Here is a 21,602-nt window from a genome sequence, read left to right on the forward strand (position 1 = left end):
ACGCTGTAAAGGAATCACACTCACCCGTGTCCTCTGACCACGATGGACCAGAACTCCCGGCCCTGTGCCCATCCGGAAGCTGCAGGAACTCAGACTTGTAGGATGGGTGGCTCGCCCAGGCGCCCAGAGCCGGTCAGTGAGGAGAAGGGATCTGAACCCAAATCCGTGAAAACTCCCAGGCCTGAGCCTGAAACTGCATGATGTGCCCTATGGAGGCAAACCCATCATGCTGTGAAGAACTTGCTAATTGTCTTCTTTAAATCACACAAACAACACAAAGCTCAGAGCCCAGATCCAAGGGCACTGGAAAGTGCCCAGAAGGAAAGCCAACTTACCCTTCAGGCCCCGAGGTGAGCTGTCACTGGACGCATCCCTATGGCTCTCCAAGCTGCCTGGCTGGGACCTGAGAGGAAAGGACAATCCTTAACCGAAAGGGCCAATGACCCACTCTAGCCCAGACTCAGCCCTCCACTCTGACCATTAGGACATAACAGAGTGATTCTGCCACAGCTCAGGGGAGCGCCCCCAGGAGCACAGACCCGGATTCTGGAGATGCCCTAGAAGGGGACCCGCCTCCCCTGAGTGCCTGGCCCTGTGCACAGTGGGCATGGGCTGTGCGGGATGACAGCCTGTGCTTCTGTGTCTGTGAGGTCTGGGGCTGGGCTCAAACAAAGGAAATTTGTTTAGACAAAACAAGGCGGCTCTGAGAAAGCGAAGGGTTGGAGGGGTGGGGAGCCCACCCTTACTACACATGGAGCTTTCTAGAACACGTGGAAACACCCTGTCTGGACCAGGACAGTGGCACCTGGTGAGGGCGGGAGCCAGGACAGGGCAGAGTGTGTGCGCCACATGTGCCCAATGAAGCCTGAGCCTGCTCCAGGGCCCACTTCCCCTCGGTGGTCCGAGGGGCGGATGCTGGGGTCTCAGGAGGAAAGAACGTGCTGGCTTTCCATGGCTGTTTGCTGTCCTTAATCTCCTTCCTGCCCCGCCAAGCAGTCTGCTCTGGACTCACTGGGGCACAGGGCTCCCAGGTCCCCAGCCCTCGAGTGCTCCCCAAATAGCAAGCATCAGATAAAGCCTCTTAGCACCGGGGTTTGGGGGTTAGCCAACAAGTACTTGGTTCCCGTGAAGAGCACAGAAGCAGAACCAGCCCCCCCTTTGAGAAGGAAAAACTTGAACAAAAAAACCCACCTTCCTCCTGGAAAAGGACATGTCACTGAAAGGCAACTGTGATACAGATCAGCGGCTCCCAAAGCCTCCGTCCATTCCAGCCCTGCTCTGCCCACCCCTTCGCCTCTGTCTCTTGATGAGAGAAGCTCGAGGAATCAGAACACTGAGGAAGACGATCCCTGTCCTCAGCGGATTCGGCATAAATCTGGCCCCTCGGTGACACTTCCAAGAGCGGTGGCCGACTCCTCCTGTCGTGTTACCCTCCACCCAGTGTGAAGAGGGGAGGGCTCCGCGGTGTCACACTGCCCCCCACAGAGCCTTTCTCTGCCCATAAGTTGCAGGAGCCCATGCCAGCACCATGGAGCTTTCTAGGCAATGGGAGGGTGGGAGATGGGGCTCCTCCTGCACTTATTGTTGATACTTCAGAAGCCGAAGCCAATGTAAACGCTCTCAGTTTTTGTTTTAATTAAAAAGTTAGCTCCCCACCCTCCTAGGATTTTGTTCTTTGGAAATTATAAAGACCCGAAGCGACTGTTAATGGTCGAGAAGGCTGGTCTCATTCCCTGATTCCCTTCTGCCTCCATGAGATGGCAAGAGTTTCCACCAATTTCTAAGATAAAATTTACCACTGGGAGCTGCTCTGGGCAACTCCACTCCAGGTGAGGAAGGTGAGACCTTCCTGCAATCAGTGCTCTCTGCCTGGGCCACTAGGCCTTCCTTCAGGCAAGGGCAGTCCGAGCCTCCAGAAGAGTGACTCCCCATCATGGAGGGATGGGAGCAGGAGCTGCATGCTTAGGCCCCTCGGGGAGACAGGGAAGGGGTGTTGAGGAACTGCGGGTCCCCATTCCCGCTTCAGCATAACACCTCCACTTTCACCTCCTTTGTGTGTGGGACTTGCACACAGGCCTTAGCTTGAAGGAAAAGCACTGCTGATGGAAACAGGTCTGAGAACACAGGCTGAAGGGTGCTGGGAGCCGGTCCATCCTTGCTGTTTCAAGGGACCTGGCATATATGGCATATGGTTCTTAATATATTTGCTCACCTTCTTGGCGCTGTGTTTTAACCAAGGTCACCTCTCCGAGAAAGGTTGAATCCCCAGGTAGGGATTTTCCCCTGAAGTTAGGGAGGGAATAAAACCCCTCAACTAAGTGCCAGGCGGGTAATTAATCACTTCAACTACGAACAATCATGCTTAAACTACATAATCTTTTCTCCCTGGAATGGAGATAAGAAACGCCCTAACCTTTGTAATAGAGATTGATAGGATTGAATCAACTGGTATAAATACAGTTGTAACAAGACAGAAAGACTCAGAACTTAGAACAGAATCAAGAAGACAGAACCTACACGGAGCCTAGAGACAGAAGAACTTTGCTGGAGAGAGCATGCCGGAGGATCCTGGAGAGGGACTGGCCTCGGAGCCTAGAGACAGAGCCTAGCGGGAGAACATGGCAAGGGATCCTGGACTGAACCTGACTACAGAGATTGGCAGAAGAACCTGACTAGAACCTGGTGACTGAACCTGGCTGGAGATCTGAAGCAGAACCTCTCTGGAGATCCAGACCAGAACTTGGCTGGAGATCCTGGCTAGAGATCCTGGCTAGGCTGCTGATCAACTGAACACTGTCTCCGTGTCATTCCTTCTTCGCCGACTCCGTCCACACCTTTGGGGACCCCTGGACCCGCTGGGGTTGGACCCCGGCATATGGCACCCGAACAGGGACCCCTAGGTAAGCGCCCCGCACTCGGGACGGATAGGACTCCACCGTAGGAAGAGGGTGGATAGTCTTCGCCGACTCCGTCCACAACCTTTGGGGACCCCTGGACCCACTGGGGTTGGACCCCAGCATATGGCGCCCGAACAGGGACCCCCTAAGTAAGCGCCCCGCACTCGGGACGGATAGGACTCCACCGTAGGAGGAGGGTGGATAGTCTTCGCCGACTCCGTCCACACCTTTGGGGACCCCTGGACCCGCTGGGGTTGGACCCCGGCAGAAGGGCACCACGCACCGCCCACTCCCCGTGCTGCCTGTGGTTGGTGACCACTCACAGGGGCTGTCATCTGAATTCTAGCCCGTGGAGAACATAAGGCGGGTGAGTCAGCGGACCTGGAACATCCTCGGGAAACCTGAGCCTTTTGCCAGAGGGCCACCTCTGACTCTGGCCCAGCCCTGAGTCGTGGTCGTGTCCAGCTCCTGGAGGAGGGAGGGGTGGGTGGACCCTGCCCTTAGGGAGTACGTGCCCTGCATGTCCTATCTCTCCCCATTTCTCCTGCTGGGACAGCCTCACACTGGGGACTCTCTCTGACTTAACTTTAAATCACTCTTCCGCCTGCGCAATGACTGGGACTCCAAAGGACAGCAGTGTCCTGGCCTAAGGGCCATGCAGCAAAGGCAGCTGATACTTAGCATCCCGGGAGCCCCTCCACCTCCAGGGCCAGCTGCACCCAAAGCAGGGCCTGAGAGCAATCCCCTCCCAGGGGCCTGGGCTCTCTGGCGGGGGCGGGGGGGGTGTTGGGGGGGCCTGGAAGAAGGTAAAGGAAAGAACCACCACCTGAGGGAGGAGGCAGGTTCCCTAGAGAATGAGCCTGCACCAGCAGCTCCTCACCAGCAACGTCGGGAATCCATGGGCCACCAGTCACTGCTCTTCCCTGAGAAGGACTAGGATGCCCTGTGCCTCAGGCCTGCCAGCTGCTCTCTGACAGCAGCCCTGGGTCCCCTCCAAAGGGACACCAGGGTCTCCATTTTGCAGACAGTTCTAGGTCCCCCTGAGCGTGAGCACTGGGCTGCCAGGAATCGCCGTGGGCAGTGCTGGGCGTGCAGTATGGGGGGCCCTGGGGCAGGCTCCGCAGGCATCTGAACAGGCCTGGGCTCTGGCTCAGTGGGGATCCAGGCTGAGGTAGCCCAATGGTTAGCCTGGTGGGCCGGGCCTGGAGCCACACAGCCTGCTGGCAGGCCCAGGGGAGGGGGTGTTCCCGGCTCCTGCTGGAGCCCAGGCAGGGCTTCCGCTCTGCAGAGCCTGGGAGACTGGGCCGGCTGCTGAGTGGCCACAAGGAACACAGAGCGAGCCCACCCCAGCCACGCAGGGCACAGCACCCCTGACACCCAACAGTCAGTGGCTGCCATTTCAGTGTCTGGCCAGGAGCACAGAGGGACTGCCTCCTGCCCTGTGCTCACTCACCTCACCTTCTCCCAGGGGTGCTTCTGATTTGTAAACCAGGGGCCAGGTCCTGAAGCTGAGCCAGGCAGCGTTGAGTGCAGAGGCCCTGTGTGTCTTTGCTGGGCTTGTCAAATCACAGTTATGCTTGTCATAGCTTCCAGGGTTCAGTGGGAGGTAAGATGATGAAAAATCATAACCACTTCTTTTCTCGTCAGTTTCTAACACCTCCAGGGCAGTCATTTCCAGCTCTTCTGCTGTCCTCAGACGTTGTCATCTCTAGGTCATAAGCAGAATGTCTTTTTAAGTTTGAAGCTGTATTTCTCCCCTCTGTTGCATGTTTTAAATTTCCCAGTGCTCATCCCCAGATGCTCCTTTTCACAGCATCCTGCTCTGGTTGCACCCTGCAAAGTGGCTAACTCTGATGTCATGACGGGCATTTTAAAGCTTTTGTCTCTGTAACAATGCCCGCTGACCCTGTTGCTCTCAAATCGGTTTGTCTCTGGTGTTGCAGGTGCTCCTGAGGTGTCTGGGGACCCTGACCTCTCATGGGCTCCCCCTGGCAAGATGTGACCCGACTGCCCTGCTGGGAGTGTCTCCCACTAATCAGATGCCTTGAAGAGGACCGTAATGTCCCATCTAAGGTGTGAGCACGCAGGGCTACTGGCATCTGGGAGACATCCAACCTGTCAATCCTCCCCGAGTCCCCTTGTTGTTCAGTCTAGGACACCTGCCCTCCACGCCATGGACCGGCCTCCAATGCAGGGACCCAGTCAAGTCTCTTCCCTGGAGAATAAACCTCCAATGTTGCCTGATTTTAGCCCAAACTCTGGTTCACCTCCATTAGGAAGCCACCTGGTGCCACCAATTCCTGAGCAGTGGTGTGGGTCTCGGGGCTCAGGCCCAGTCGTCCAGATGGCGGAGTTACCCTCCCAAAGTTGCACAGCTGTAGGTGGAGCTGAGCTCTGAACCTGTGTGTGTGGGATGCCATCCTGTCCACAGCGTCACCCACCTGCTGACCACCTCTCAGTCTGAGAGGCACCTCCTGCCCCTGTGAGCCGGGGTCTTTGGGAAGGACCTCGAGCCGAGATGCTCATCCCTCTTGGTTCTGGAGGGACCCGTGACTCACCGTGGGTGCGGCCTGGGTGCCGGGAGGTGGAGGTGGAGCTGGAAGGAGCTGTAGTGATGGCTGAGGATGAACAGGCCCCGGAGCCCAGCTCTGATGGCCGGGGCTTGGTGGCTGGGTCAGCGGAGGCATCTCCTGGAATGCGGTCAAGGCTGCCTCTGGGTGGGGCCACTCCCTTTGGTATTAGGTCCCCAGGACCTGGGGCAGAGAAGGACAGTGAGAAATGAGGCTGCAAGATCCCATGCCAAGTTGGGGCGATCACACTGAGGCCTAGAAGCAGAGGCAGCAGGGCCAGGGAGCCCAGGGACAAAAGCGGGGCTGTGTGCCTCACAAGCTGTGGTCTAAGGGGGGGGGGCTGGCAGCAGCCTGAGTTGGACGCCCCGGGAGGCCGGCCCTGGCTCTAACCATGGCTCACAGTGTGAGCCTCCAACAGCCCGGAGAAAATAAAGGGTGAGCTCAGGAGGCTCAGCAAAATGTTGGTAAAAGTCCAACACATTAGCTACTGGGCCCCCTGCCGTGTCCCTCAATCCCTGATTCAGTAGTGAGTAGACCTGGCCTGTGGCTGCTCAGGTCCACTCCCGACCTGTGGGCCAGGGCCTCCAGGTCCAGGATGTGCACCCTGCCAACGGGCTTCCCTTATGATTTGAGAAAGAAGTTCACTGCCACCCTAACAGTCATCTGTTTAAGAAGTCTTCATCTCTCATGGTGACTGACTGCAAGAATGATTTTTACCTTGTATGTTTGGCAATCTCTGAATTTTCTACTGTGAACATATACAAAGTTAAATAAAATCCTAATAAAGACAACAACAACATTGGGAGGAAAAACACTCCTAAAATATCTTCAACTACCTCATAGTAGGAAAGGGGATGGTTCTCCAAATACAAGTGAAAAACGAATGCGGCTGGAGTTCCTCAGAGCATCAGGACAAGGCTGTTTTGCACAGTGTCCTGCTCCAGGCAGCCGGAGGGCTATGGTCCCGGAGCCACACCCACTGTGGGGATTCTGGGCCCTCCACACTCTCCCAGGACCTGCCCCTCTTGCCCTTCAGCCCCCCAGTGTCTGGACTCATGGGGAAGTTTTAAGCACCCAAGCCTTGCAATGTGAAATCAAGGGGAAATTTGGATTCTGAAAGATAACCTTGATGAGAAGCAAGATTGAAGTTTGGTGGGATGAATCTGACAGGCGTCCACTGCGTTAAGTCAGCTTGAGGAGCAGCAGGGAGGCGGAGGCGCCAGACAGCAGCCAGGGCAGAGAGCGCGCGTTTCCAACAGCATGCTGGGCAGGCAGGCGGGGGACCAGCACACGGCAGCCCAGGAATCAGAGGGATGCATGTGACAAAGTCAGTGCCACATCAACTGACAGGAGCAGTGCGAGAGTCACGGTGGCCTTGTGTTTATATGATAGTGGTTTTCCATTCACAGTACCGGTAACAATCTTTCTTTTTAAAATAAAGTGGAAACCACAAGTCGATTCAAGGGAAAGTATGTAAGTATCACTCATGTGAAATAGACTTTGCAAAATCATGGAGATGGTATGAGGATGCTGAAGACAGAAAACAATGCAGTAGCTAAAGGCCTCTGTGGACCAGCGCTCCAAGCTGATGGTGACTGTGAGCTGATGTCCTGTCTGTCCACTGCTGCCCTCACAGCAGCATCCAAGACGTCAGAGGACCTCAGCACGGTCCTAAAACGTCACTCTGGGCTGAACCCTGGCTTGGCAACATCAATCCGATTATTTGAGATGCTGAGTGGAGCAGTCAATTCTTCAAACACAGAACACATCTAAAAAGGGACTGCCAAGATTCTGCGCTCTGACACAGAAAGTGGAGACAAGGGCAGCAGATTTAAAGTTAGCTGCCCAAAAATAAGTCTTGAAAAAAATCTCACTTGACAGGGGCCACATAGTTTCGGAAGCATAGCGACCGCTGATGAGTTCTGTGCTGCACAGGGGCATGGTCTACAAGCCTGCAGGTGTGAGGGGTGGGGGGGCGGCACTGGGCCCAGGGCCTCACTTAGCACAGACACCCTGGCCCAGGGACCTGGTGTGGATGCGCCAAGGCTCCCCTAACACTGCCCTGTGCTGGAGTCAGGTCCAGAGGCTGGGACCACTGGTCTCCTTTAAAGTCAGAATCCAGGTTGGCTACTTTAAGCTTGGCTTGGAATTTGGGTCAGGAGGAGGGGTCCACTATGGGTCATCTGGCCTTTAGCTACTGTTTTTCTGTTTGTTTGTTTGAATTTCAGACATGAAGGCAGGTACATTGTGAAGACACTGATGGATTAGAAATCCCCAGTGTCTGAGAAAGGGAGGGGTTAGTTAGAAGCAGGTTCGATGTCAGAGGAAGAGGAGAACCTCAGGCGTTTACAGAAAGCCAGGCGGGACAATGGAGACTTGGGCTTTTCCTCGGTTCTGCTTCCCCAGAAGCGACTCTTTTTGTGCTGAGTTGCTAAATTGTGATCCCCTGGATAACCCAAGAGAGGAAGGAAAAACAAAACAAAACAGCAAATAAATGAAATGAATAATAACAAATGACTGCGTTAGCTAAATGTTCTTGGGAAATCAGAGTCCTGTCCTGTCCAGGAGATTTGGAAACAATACCCACGGCACAACCAGAATCAGGACTCAGTGAGCCATTATGCTCTGACTCCACTTAATTAATTTAGTGGCATCCTTGTGTCCAGGATTTACTTAGCACGTGAGGAGGATTCTATATTGCTCTAGGAGCCGATGCCTTAGACTATTTTTCAATGTCAATGTGTTAAACTATTAAATAAGAATGTTTACTAGTTTAGGTTTTTCTTACTCCTAGGCCCTAATGACAAGATCCCTGGCAACTTGGCTCTCACACAACTAACTCCTGCTCCTGTTTAAACACCTTGGGACACTTCCTGGGGTGCTTCTGGCTGCTGCAATGGGACAGGCCACCTGAACTGCTCACTAGTAGTCCTTGTGCATCTCAAACAGCCTCTTATGGAAGGATGAGTTTGAAATTCATCTTTTTCAGACCAAAACACTGTCAACATCAAGAATTATTCCCATTTAGATCCCTACGCATCCTCTACTGCAAACCTACACTTCATGACCTTTAAATTATGGAGTCTCATCAGAGCAGCCAATTGGCCTAACTTCCTGAACATGTCATGTACATGAGCATAACTTATTTATCCTATTTCTGACTTAGGATTCAAGTCCATAGCAGGCCTGCTGTTATTTCTCTGTCCACACCACCACCTGGTGGCCACAGCTCACACCACAGGAGAAAGAACCCACTATGCAATGCTGGTGCCCCAGGCTTGGTCAACACCTTCAGGGACCAAAGCAGCTTCAACTGCAGGCAGTGCTCACAGTGGTTAAGAGTTCAGGCTCTGTAATCTGTCAGACCCGGGTTCAGTTCCTAGCCCCACCCCTTATTCTCTGGGCAAGTGCTTATTCTTGTCAAGCATCACTTTCCCAGCCCTGAAAAGGAGATAGGAATCGTGCCTGCCTCACATGGCAGTTGGAACTAAAGGAGAGACGTAAAGTGTGAAACTAGCTAAAGGGTGCTGAGCCCAGAAAGAGCCCCCATTACATGGCTGTCGTTACTAATATCTACCACTGACCTCCTCATTCAGGGATCCAAACAGTTGTTTGTTTGTTTTATTAATCCTCACCTGAGAATATTTTTTTTTTCAGAGAGAGTACGAGGGAGGGGCAGAGTCAGAGAAAGAAACATCTATGTGAGAGAGACACATTGATTGAGTGCCACCCACACAGCTCAACTGGGCCGGGCATTGAGCCTTCAACCCAGGCATGTGTCCTTGACCAGAATCAAACCCTGGACTCTCTAGTCTGAGGGCTGACACTCTAACCACTGAGACAAACTGGCCAGGGCAGTCAAGCATCTTTTCTCTGAAAGTTTTGCTAGCTCTATTAGGCTGATTATCATTAATTAAGTCAACTTAGACAATAACACAAGGGGAGGTGGTGAATGTAAAAAAATTTATGTAGCCCCCATGAGCACCCGTGGCAACAGACGCCTCAAGATAAATGTTAATAAGCTTCATTATCATTTCCCTGCATGTGAGCATTTGACCTAATCCACCTCCTGTAAAGACTGGGAATGAGAGCATTAGTCCCCAAACACTGGTATGGATGCGTGTGCACACTTTGCTTTTTGCATTTCGAGGTCCTGAAGTGGTGAATGTCACCCAGAAAGGCATGTACACAGGTCACACTCAGGAGGCGGCTTGTCACGGGCTCTGGTGCTGTCACAGCCGCCCCTGAGAGGGCACAAGTCTCAGGCCTGGGCTGGTCTTCAGGAAGTCCAGGTGTCCTTCATAAAATTTAAATTCTCAGGGTGCATGTTTGGCAGGTTTATAGGTAAGTCATGTATGAAATGATATTTAAAACTTAATTGAAAACTAAGCCAAGTTTAAGGCAAGTAAGGTGCACTTTCCCCCTTGCCGGAAGCCGGTCCATCCTTGCTGCTTGACACAGTCGCTGCAGGGAAGAAACATCTGCACAGCATATGTTTCAAGGAACCTGGCATATATGGCATACTGTTTTTAATATGTTTGCTCCCCTACTTAGCACTATGTGTTTTAACCAAGGTCACCTCTCTGAGAAAGGTTGTTTCCCCAGGTGGGGATTTTTCCCTGGAGTTAGAAATTAACAGGACTAAGGAAGGGAATAAATCAGTAAAACCCCTTAACTAAGTGCCAGGAGGGTAGTTAATCACTTTAACGATGAACAATCACGATTAAGCTACATAATCTTTACTTAGGATAATCTCCTTCAGTTACTTCCTTGTAGCTTAACAGAAAAATAGAGTAGTGACCTTGGAATGGAGATAACAAAAGGCCCTAACCTTTGGAATAGAATGGATAGGATTAAAATCAACTGGTATCAATACAGATGTAACAGGAGAATAAAGACAGAACCTGGCTGGAGAACCTGACTAGAGAACCTGGCTAGGCTGCTGATCAACTGAACACTGTCTCCGTGTCATTCCTTCTTCCCCGACTCCGTCCACACCTTTGGGAACCCATGGACCTGCTGGGGCTGGACCCCAACAGCCCCTCTCCCAAACCTTAACATCTCTGAAATCAGGATGCAGGTTCGATCCTGACTCACAGTCACTGTCAGCCAGGTGGCAATTATGAAAAAATCGTCACTGCCACAACCCATTTATCTTCTTATGTGAGCACCCTTGTCCTGACTGCCTCTTAGATTCCATTAAATACATACAGCACATGCAACTAGGAATCCACTTCAGAACCTATGGCAATTCCACATGACAACCCTGAATGATGAGGTACAGTGCACCCCTTGGTGGCAGGACTCAAGGCCAGATCAAGTTAGAGAAGGAAACCAGACCCGCTTGTCAAAGCGACAGGAAGATCAGAGCCACAAGAGGCCTTGCTGAAGACCTTGCAACTGTCAATCACGTGTTAAGTGCACCGCGGATCTCCCTACAGAAATGGCCTGTTGTAGGCCTGGAGGAAACAGGGAACCCCAAAATCCTCTGCTGTGGAGCTTTTCTCTGCAGTAACTGTGTGGACACCAGGTCTGGATATTCGAGTCCCTACCACAGTGTCCATGAGGCATGAGGCTCCTCATGCTAAAGGAACTGAATTGTTCTGGGACGAGAGTACAACAACACTGGGGGTTATATTTCCTACTTGGGTGTTCACATACCAAAGGAGACAGATGTGCATGTGTGGAGCACGCCCCCTTCAGCATCCTACACACACACACACACACACACACACACACACACACATACACACGCAAACACGCACACGCACACACATGTACACACCTAGCACGCAGTCTCCTTGGTTCTCCCATCCCTAAGGGAGACCTGAGATCCTCTCCCCTTCACTTCCTGCCTGCAGCCAGGTAAGCCCTTCCTACCTTTTCCCCTGGGCCCCCTGCAGGTGCCTTGCTCTTCTGTCCCCTTTGAGCAGCATGGGGTGGCCTCGAGGGGCTCCAGCTGCGATTGAAGAGGCTGAGAAGTACTGGGCGAGGCCTGGTCTGAGGACCCCAGCGGCCAGGGAGGCCTCTCTGGGGTTGACTTTCGTCGTTCTCTGGAACCGCCTTTCTTTAGTTTGATGAGTTTGAGTAAGAATTTAGCTCCAATCCAGTGCTTTTTCCTGTAAGAAGTAGGTTTTTAGGATACAGCCAACCCTCACTGCCCCTCCAGCAGGTCTCGGGTGCCCTATGCGAGCTGGGATTTCCATCACCCGCCTGAGAAGGTGGCGCTTAATCTGGTTCAGAATGAGGGTGCTTTTTGCCATCACCATGCTCATCCCCCCTGAGGCTCAGGAGGTGGCACACAATGGGCAGTTAATTCGCCCAGACCCAGGGGTGGTAGAAGCCTTCATCGTGCAGGAACCCACACTAGCCCCTCGGAAAAACAGAACTTCACACCCAGCTCTCAGCTCTTAATTACTGTGCCAAGGGCAGGAAGTGGTGCCGTGCTGACCTAATCATGCTGGTTGGCAAAATTCCACCAAAAGGCTATTTTCAGAAAGAGTCAGGGACCTCCTCACTTTCTGCTAGCGGTAATAATACGTGAAATAGGCTGGCATACTCTGCCCATTCCCGGCATTGAGGAATCTGGGTGAGGGGAAGAGGGCAGGAGAGTGGGCCGCTTAAAGTAAAAACAGTGAGCCCTGGATGGGTTTCCTGGTGGTTGAGCATCAGCCTGAGCACTGAAGGGTGGTGGGTTCCATCCCCCATCAAGGGCACATACCTGGGTTGCAGGTTCGATCCCCAGCCCCGGTCGAGGTGTGTGCAGATGGAAACCAATTGATGTGTCTCTCTCATCTCTCTCTCTCTCTCTCTCTCTCTCTCTCTCTCTCTCTCTCTCTCTCTCTCTTCTCTCTCTCTCCCACTGCTGTCACCTCCCTCCCTCCCTTCTACTCTCTCTAAAAATCAATGGGAAAAATACCCTTGGGTGAGGATTAAAAAAAATAAGTAAGTAAATAAATGAAAACTGTGAATGTAAAGTGTAATACATTGCAGCTAACAGGAAATGAAGCATTATAATCTAACAGGGACCATAGCTGGGTTCTGACCCTGGCTCTGCCACGAAACAGCACTGTGCTTACACAAGCCACTCAATTTCCTCACCCGTGCCTCAATTTCCCTGTCAACAGAAGGGTCAGGTGGCGGTTCTGAAATTCTGTGGTTCTGTGATTTCTACAGAGAGGCCCTACTGGATTCATGTGATTTGACCTCAAGGCTGGGCTGGGACAGGTCAATGGGGAGGTCCAGCTCCTGGGCTCAGGCCCTGGCCCAGGGGGAGCCCTGTTGACGGAGGCCGGCAGTCTCGGGGACCAAGCCGGCCCACCAACGGGGCTACTGCTCTCTGTGGAAGGGAATGTGTTTGTGAACCTGCCCTGGGGGTGGGGTCCAGTGAACCCAGAGGAATGGAGGGCAGAACAAAAGGTTCCTGTGCTTGAAGACAGGGGTGCTGGTCCAGGTATCTGCCCCAAGCTTCCTTCCCAAAACAGAAGCATGATTTTCTAGGTCTGGCAATCTTGAGACAAAAGCTGATATGCCTGCTTTAGTGGCTCTAAAAGCACAGACTCTGCCCTTAAACAGGCTCCTGGCCAGCAGCATTCACCATCCCTCATGGGATAACCCTGAGAACTGAGGGCGGGACTGACAGAAACTCTAAATTCTTTCCATGCTGGGAGGGACCTGCACACAGGGACCTGCCATACAGCAGAAGGTACGCGCACAACAAACTGGCCGCTGCTCTAGATGCTACAGCATCCCCCACTCGTGAAAAAGCAAGCTTTCTGTCCTGGGTGTAAGCTACTGACGCTTAAATCAACTCACTTCTTTGGCGCTGGATCATGGAAGTTGTGCTGAGCCATGCTTTTTTCTTCCAGTTTTTCATTTTGTCTCTGTAAGGCATTTAATTTGTCTCTAACAGAGGAGAGAGAAAAACAATCTGGTTTTTAAAATAAAACACATAAATTGACGCATCACCCCCGCCTGGGACCTGGCCCAGAAGGAGCCAGTGTGTTTCTGGGACTCAGACATCACGGTGCTCAGGACCACCATGACCCCTGAGTTGGGAATATGGGGATGGAAGCATGTGACGTGGGTCCAGGAGCCTAACACGTTGAGGAGACGGCTGAACACCGAGGGTCAGGCTGTACGTCACCTCAGGAGAGAGACCCCGAACCATCTGACACTCAAGCTGGGAAACCCCGAGTGTTCGGGCCACGTCAGCTCAGGACGTTGGGCACTCGGGTCAGACCCAGGGCTAGGCTAGCTCCTGCGGGTGCAGACCAACGATACCTTCAGTGGTGGGGAGGGGTCTGCCCTCGGTGACTTAGACGGGCATCAGGTTAAAAAGGTCAGTTTAGCAAAGTCAGACCCCAGACCTGGATCCACTCCAATGTTGGACTCCTGCTCATACTTCCAGGGAAGCAAACTCAAAGCCTTTTGGGAGCCAGACAGAGAAATCAGGAGCAAAGCGGCCTGGGAGGACCTGAGGGAGGGGTGGGGCCTGTGGCGAGGCTGAGCGCTTGGTGCCACCTGGGACCTAACTCGGGGCCTGCAAACAGAGCACCGCTCTCCATGTGGCAGAGCTTCTTGACTGCATTTCCGGAAGGATCCAGAAGCCCCAGCTCTGAAGCACAATCTCTTAATTCCTAAATGTGGGAAGTCAGTTCACATTTATAAAACACAGAAAGGACCAGAGAGACACCTCTTAAACCTTGGGCTGCCAGAGGGCACCCCTGCTCCTGGGAAAGGGAGCCTGTCCTTCCTGAAGCAGAAGGCATGGCATGCTTTCCTGTTGTCTGTCTAGGAGCCATGCACGCAGTGCTCGCTATACAGCGCCCCCCCACTGGGCGGCCGGCTCCTGTCCTGTTCCTGTCTCCTCACCCATGTGGCCTTGACAGCTCAGACCCCTGCTTTTCCTGCCTGAAAATGAGTCCTTGGCATCCAGGCAGCTGATCAGGTTCCTTCAGTCAAGAAGGTGACCAGGCCCCCTAATCCACGGGCTTTCCCACGAGTTCACCGCGAAGTGAGCACCCGTGAGAAGTGATCGCTTGCAAACCACTGGATCCCTGGCCACGGACCTGCTCTGCTCCCAGTGCCCTCATTTCAGACTCTGTTCTTCTAGTCTGTGTTATTGTGTTCCCACAGCTGTCGCTTAGCCCCACAAACTCATGGTCCAGCTATCCCAGACTGGGGCAGACTCCGCTTGGAGCGGGCTCAGGAAGCCTGCCCACTCTCTGACCTCCTACAGACACTTTCTAATGCAAAACCATCATCAGATCATCCCAGGGTACCAGGTCCCCACTCTTCTAGTTTGCACCTGCCCAGCCTCTGCTGGTAATTTTTACCAGCTGCATTAGAGAGAGCCCTCTTCAGGATACAATCTCTCACTTCTACCCCAAAAGTACAGTGCGGTTTCCCATGTCAACCATCCTTGGTAGGTGTTGAGCCCCCTGTAGATGAGCAGATGAATCTGGGAGATCAGTGAGCAGCATCGTCACCCCGGGGAACTGGGATAGTGCCCCAGTGGCCACTGGGGCCATGTCCCTCTGTCCCACACTGGCCAGCCATTCCTGATCACAAGGAAGGACAGTCCCAGCAGCACAGCCCCGAGGGGTGAAGACCACCCTGGACCCACAAGATGCATCTCAGATGACTTGACTTCCAAACCACAAGGTTTCCAGCACCAAGGCTCTTCCTTCTGCCCTCATTTCTGGCAGCTTCCTAGGCCCTGTACACCAGCATCCCTTAATCACCCACTTCCCAGTGAGTCTGACTCATTAGCCGGGCATGGAAGCCTTCCACAGCTGAGCGCTGCCTCCCCCAGCCTTCCTTCTTGCCACTCCCTGCACCTTCCCTGCACCCAGACCACACCAAGCTCCACCTTCACGTTCTCCACCCTCTGTTCCCCCGACACACTGGCCAGCCTTCTCCCCATCCGTGTCAGCAGCAGAACTCCAACTCCCAACACCATGCTTCCTTCCATTTCCAGGAAGCTCCTCAGCATCTTTCTGTGTGCACATAGCTCTGCTCACATCCCACCACCCCTACCAGTTCCTGAAGGTCGGGTAACTGGTTCTGTGTACCTCGCAAGGCCAGGCCTGTCGGCAAAGGCAATGTCAGCAGAGGGAGGACAGCCACTGTGCACCAACAACCCACTCTCCAGCTCGTTAAGGGAAAAACCGACCCAGAAAGGGCTCAGCTTATGATCTGAAGTCCTTCCCTAGGAGCCTCTCTTTATCACTGTTGTATTTTTCAAAGTGAACTTGATCCCAAAAGAAGATTAAGAAGGGTCTGGCAGGGGGCAGTGTCTCTGAAAAGCCAACAAAGCCAACCACCCCTATTTGCAGAAATCTAGAACCATTCCCCGGAAAACGAGAAAGATGTGCTGGTAAGATGGTCCGTCCCCTTGCCTGGGACACCAGTGCACCCAGGGGTTCTCTGCTGCCCAGAATGGCACGGTCTAGTCATGGAGCTGGAAGCCACGGCCCCTCTGTTGACGGGCGTCCGTCAGCCCACACCCCTCACACGTACTGCTGCTGCTCCTCATGGAGCTGGTCCTTGTTCTCCATGTCCTCCTGGAAAAGCCTCTGGTTCTGCTCTTTCAGCCTTTGGATTTGGCTCTGCAGGTCACGTTTTTCTCCCTCCAAGTTGCCCTTGAGGCGGGAGAGCAGCTAAAACACAGATGGACAATGTCTCAAACACCACACGCTCCCGTGATTCCACTGCTGAGACTCTACTTCCAAAAAGAGAAAAAGGCCACGTGCACAAAGATGGCCATTTTGGTATGATCTATGTTAGCTGTCATGACCAATACGGCCAATGCCATGGGGATGGCCAAGCCTTCTGCCACTGCACTATCTAATCAGGCAGCCACAGGCCATGTGTGGCCACTGAGCACTGAAAACGCAGCCAGTCTGAGCTGAGATGAGCCATAAGTGCAAAATACATAATAGGTTCCAAGGACTTAATAGTGATTCAAAAAATAATGTAAAATATCTCATTAATAAGCTGCCCGGTGCGTGTCGCTTGGTTGAGTGTCATCCCATGCACCAAGAAATCACCAGTGTAGTTCCTGATGAAGGCACATGCCTGGGTTGCTGGCTCCATTCCCCTGTAGAGGTCATGCAGGAGGCAGCTGATGGATGTTTCTCTCAAAAAGTCAGTAAAAACATATTATAAAAAAATCTCATTAATAAGCTTTTGGGGTTACATGTGATACTTTAGATATAAGGGTTAAATAAAACAGACCCCTACATTAATCCCACCTGATTCCTTTTACTTTTTGAATATGGCTACTAGAAAGCTGAGTGTTACATGTGGTGGCCTGCATTATATTCCTATTGCACATCTCTGATCTAGGCAGGGTTGGCACGTTTTTCCTGTAAAGAGTGAGGTACTAAATATGTTAGGCTTTCCGGGCCGACAGTGGTCTCCATTGCAACTGTTCAACTCTGTTATTACAGCAGGAAAGGAGCCAGAGAAACAATGCACATGCATGGGTGTGCCTGTGTTTTAAAAAACAAACCAAAATTCTTTACTCGTGGACACCAACATTTAAATTTCACGTCACTTTCACTTGCCCCCAAATATTATCCTACATTTGATTTTCACCAGCCATTAAAAACTGTGAAAGCTATTCTTGGTTCTCAGCTGTACACAAACAGGCATGAAGCTGGACCTGAAATTTGGGCTGAGGCTGGCCAGCTCCTGCTCTAGAATATCATCGCGGTTGGTGTAGCAGGAAGTCCCAAACTTTGTCTTCAGACAAACGGGGTTCCAACCCGCTACTTCAGAGGGACAAGGATGGGAACCCCAGCTCACAAGATCATTGTGAGAATTAAATGAGATGACACAGAGAGCAGAGTGCTCAGCCGAGAGGACAGAGATAAAACGGTACTTGGCTGTTTCCATGCACTGCCCCGACCCTGCAAAAAGCAAAGATGAGGTGAAAGGTGTTCTGTAGCACACCCCTGCCAGTCATGGTGTTCGTCCCAGTCAACTGCCTCTGGCTTCCTCTCTGCCTCTGTGTGACATTCACACACACACTCTTTGAGCAGAGATGCCAATGAGGACCCATTCCCACCTGGCTGAGCCCACGGCGTCAGCCCAGGGAACAGGCCCACCCAGGGTCCTGGGGCCTCCAGCCCTGGCCTCACCTGGCAGTGGTTGTCCTGCTCGGTCAGCGAGATGTCCGTGCTCTGGAGCTCCTCCCTCAGCCAGTTGCACTGGTTCTGCCAGCAGTTCACCTGCAGCTGGGTGTCGTTCAGGGAGGTCTGCAGCTTCTTGCTGTGGGTCTGCAGCTCTTCATGCTCCCCCTTCAGTCCCTCGTACAGGGCCTGCCAGCGGTTCACCTCCAGCTGGGTGTCGTTCAGGGAGGTCTGCAGCTTCTTGTTGTGGGTCTGCAGCTCCTCCTGCTCCCCCTTCAGCTGCTGGTGCAGGGAATTGGCCCTAGCGGTGGAGAGACACAGGGCCAAGGGCTGAGGTGCATTCCCAGGCTCTGTCCCAGTTGTGCAACCTTAATCTAAACTGCAACCTCTCTGGGCTTCAGTTTTTTTCATGTGTTAATGAAGGGTTGAACAAAATCAGCGTTTTACAAACTGTGTTCATTGGGGTTCCAGGAGGCTACCCCAGGTGCCCCACTGCGGGCTGGGGGAGAAGGACAGGCAGGCTCGGACACCACAGCAACAGAGCATCCCTGTAAAAGCCCTTTCTGCTTTTCTGCTTTGGCACATCTGCCTACTTGGAAAAAGGGTTCTTTGTTTCAAACACTTAAACACTGAATCAGACCATTTTTGCTCTAAGACTCTATGTCTATGCCCTGCTCTTCCAATTCCAAGCCCCTTTCTAATTTCAACACTTGAAATAAATAAAATAGGAGATTCTGGACTGTTACCTAAACCCACTGAAATTATCACCATCATCATTACCCGAGTGGGATTCCTGGGGAAGATATATACCAAAAAGCTCATATGACCAGAGGCTCATGGACTCAATTTGAGCACAGGTGTGACAAGTTTGGCTCACACAGCTTTTTTTTTTTTAATTTTTAACATTTACTTATTTTATTTCATTTTAAAGCATGTATGGTTTTATTAATTGGTGTCTCTCCAATAAAGTCAACTATAAAAAATAAAATAACAAAGAAAGGAAACAGAAAAAGATAAAAAGATTCTTCCGTTGTGGTCCTGTGAATAATCGCTGGGTTTAGGTTTAAGGGTCCAGAGCCTCAAAAATTTTTCCAGGTCCTCCCGGTGCTCTGTTCTGCCCCCAAAAAGCAGCTTAAAAAATTATTTTACCAGCATTTAAAAATTTTAAGTTTCCCATCAACATTCAGATATCTTCTTCTCAGGAAAAAAAAAAAGCATAAAGAAGGAAGACCTGGCAGCCAGGCCTGCCTCCCAGCTGACAGCCTCTAGCTGAGGTGTATTCTCCACCAGGGCCTGGTCTATTGCTGACTCTAATTCCCCACCTGCTGGACCTGCCTGGCCACTGCAGGCAGCTGAGTTTACAGCCCCAAAGCACATATTAAATCAGGGCTGTGGGAAGGAAGGGTTCATGTGGTCATTCATACCTCTGGGTTGAGGCAAGACTTGGATTCGAATCCTGCCTGTGTCACTAACTAGGAATATTGACCTTAAACAAGTTGTTTAATCTCCCTGAGCCCGTTTCCTCCTCTGTTGCTGTGGTTGTTTTTTTTTTTGTTTTGTTTTTTTTTGTTTTTTTTTTTTTGTTTTTTTTTTAATGATAACAATAGCTCAGTCAATTCTCGTGATTTGCAGTATAATGTTCTACCCAGCCTCGCGAACCCTGAATTAGTGAGTACTGAAACTTTCCCACCAGTTCCTGAGAGTCTCTGGTCACATTTTGTCAACTGATCAAGACATAAAGATGCCTCGGGTAATACACTCAGAGCCAACAGCACCATACCTGGGCCCAAATGACCCTTGTGTGCCACTCAAATATTCCCCGTGAGGCCCAGCGCAGCCTTGCACTTGGGAACACTAGACAACACTTCAGCACTCCATTTGGGGGCCATTTCAAACAGCAAAATCGCCACCAAAGTGCACAAATTAGAACACCATGGCACTCAGTGGCCCATGAAGAGGACGCTGGTAGGTGAGAGCTGAAATAAGTCTGGGGTCAAAGGCCTTGTTCAACCTCAGCTGCAAATGTGCACATCAGGCGACTCCAGTATGTCCCACTCTGGGCACGTCCATGACAGGCCACGGGCACTGATTTGGGGGTCACCAGTGCATTTCAGCCAGGAGGTGAATTCACAAATGGGAATGCGTGAATGCTGAGGACCGAGCCTCTCTCCCTCACGGAATCGCTGGTGTTAGAGGATGCAGGTGCCCCTGCCAGACAGTCATCAGCATCACAATGTGGGAGAGGATGTTGTCCAAACCGAGACAATGCCCCATCCCAGCTGCGGAGTCCTTCCTTCCAGCCACCAGCTGGAGGCCCCTTTACCTTGTTCCCACCAGGGGCTTCCAGGGCAGGGCTGGTAAAAATGCACCATCACCAGGGGTCTCACTTGAGCTCAGCTCAGCGGGTGCTGAGTGAGTGGGTCTGAATGACATCCCGGCAGAGGCGCTGCAGGGGGCCTGGTGGTTACCTGTCCAGCTCTCTCTGCAGCCTCTGGTTCTCCTCGGCGGCCATGGCGCTCGTCCTCTGCTCCTGCTGCAGAGCCTCCCGCTCGGTGGTCAAGAGCGTCCCCAGCTGCTCCTGCGCCGCCTTATGTTGGAGCTGATCCTTGTATCTGTTGAAGGGAAACACACCCGCTAAGAATGGACACCCAGGGAGACCTCAAAGCCTGGGTGAGCAGCTTCTCTCTGCAGAGCTGAGGGAGAGGGAGATGGACAGGGGACAGGGATGGACAGAGAGAGGGGACAGTCACTGGGCCAGCTCTGGGGGTCTCCTCCAGCCCAGGAGTCAAGTTCCCCTCCTCCCACCCGACGTGTCTCCATGTTCCCTTCCAGTCCCTGTCAAAGCAGCCTCCCTCCTTCATCCCACTGGGAACAAAACCACTGTTTTCTGAACTCCATGCCCTTCTCAAAGAAACCACTGCAAATACAGCAGAATTCCACCGCCCATAACAGCTGGTCCACCCCACCGGGCCCTGAGTGAGCTCTCCACCCCAGCTCAGGAACACAACTCCGCACCCTGCTCCTCAAGGCACCCCCAGTCCAGCCCTTGCCCTCTCTCTCCCCCAGCCTCCCCCTCAGCTCGGTCTTTTATTTCCTTCCTGTCTCAGTCTGTAGAGGGTCCCCCACAGTCCTCGCTGGCGGGCAGCAGAGCACAAGAGGGAGCCCCTGACCAGCCCCAGGCTGTTCCTCCTCCTGCAGGAACCTTCCCTGTTCGGGGTGACTCGGGGGGCCCCCCAGGTCCAAGGTGGAGACTGAGTCATCACCTTTCAATCTTCCCCAGGCAGAAAAATCCCTTTGCAGACCCCCTTCCTAAGGTGTCCACACCCAGAGACAGGCTGACAGAGACCACCCAGGTTCCAGGGTCACAGCCCCTGCCTGTAGCCCTCCATCCAAGCCCGCCCACCCCATATCAGCTGTACTTGTACCATCTGCCTGGAGCCAACACTTGTGCGGACTCAGACTCAGACACCTGCTCAGGTGGCTGTTGGAAGACAAACGTTCCTTCCTGTGGCCTTTAGCCACGGGTGGAGGCTGCTGGGACGGGACGTGGGAAGTGGAAGGTGGGGGTGGAGGCTCTATCATGCTTTCAGGGCGGTGATCTTTCTCATCGAGGTTTGACAAACAGGGCTATGGACCATTATGGCCCCCACCTCCTGCTTCCCTGTTGTGTCTTGGAAAAGCACAGGATCAAGCATATCACAAACATTAGTAACCACCCTAAGGCAGGGCAGAAACTGCGAGTGCTTCTCCCCACTGAATCCTGGGTATGAGGCTCGACACCCAGTGCATGTGCACCAGGGGAACAAAGGAGCGAGTATCTCAGTCAAGTGTCAGGTGAAATGAATACAGAGCCCCCGGCCAGTGTTCCAGGCACCTCCACCTCCAACCTGCAGCCCTGCTGCAGACACACCAAGGGCCTCCAGCTATCTGTCCAACCAGCAAAAACCACTGAATCACACAGCAGGTCCACCAAGCAAGAAGTCATAGGCAGAGCA

General features: G+C 52.5%; 1 protein-coding gene across 1 annotated transcript in view; it reads right to left on the bottom strand.

The window, feature by feature from the left end:
- Window positions 1-338: 338 nt before the first annotated feature.
- LOC132213918 (protein Daple-like) overlaps window positions 339-21,602 on the bottom strand; it is a 62,781-nt gene continuing 41,517 nt past the window's right edge. The window contains exons 18-25 of the mRNA XM_059660796.1: window positions 20,076-20,241; window positions 17,762-17,908; window positions 17,617-17,656; window positions 15,986-16,131; window positions 13,283-13,372; window positions 11,348-11,586; window positions 5,456-5,650; window positions 339-403 (exon numbers count right to left, since the gene is read on the bottom strand). Coding sequence (XP_059516779.1) covers window positions 339-403; window positions 5,456-5,650; window positions 11,348-11,586; window positions 13,283-13,372; window positions 15,986-16,131; window positions 17,617-17,656; window positions 17,762-17,908; window positions 20,076-20,241 — 1,088 coding nt within the window. The remainder of the gene's footprint in view (window positions 404-5,455; window positions 5,651-11,347; window positions 11,587-13,282; window positions 13,373-15,985; window positions 16,132-17,616; window positions 17,657-17,761; window positions 17,909-20,075; window positions 20,242-21,602) is intronic.

Source organism: Myotis daubentonii, chromosome 12, assembly GCF_963259705.1.
Source record: "Myotis daubentonii chromosome 12, mMyoDau2.1, whole genome shotgun sequence".
Taxonomy (NCBI): Eukaryota; Metazoa; Chordata; class Mammalia; order Chiroptera; family Vespertilionidae; genus Myotis; species Myotis daubentonii.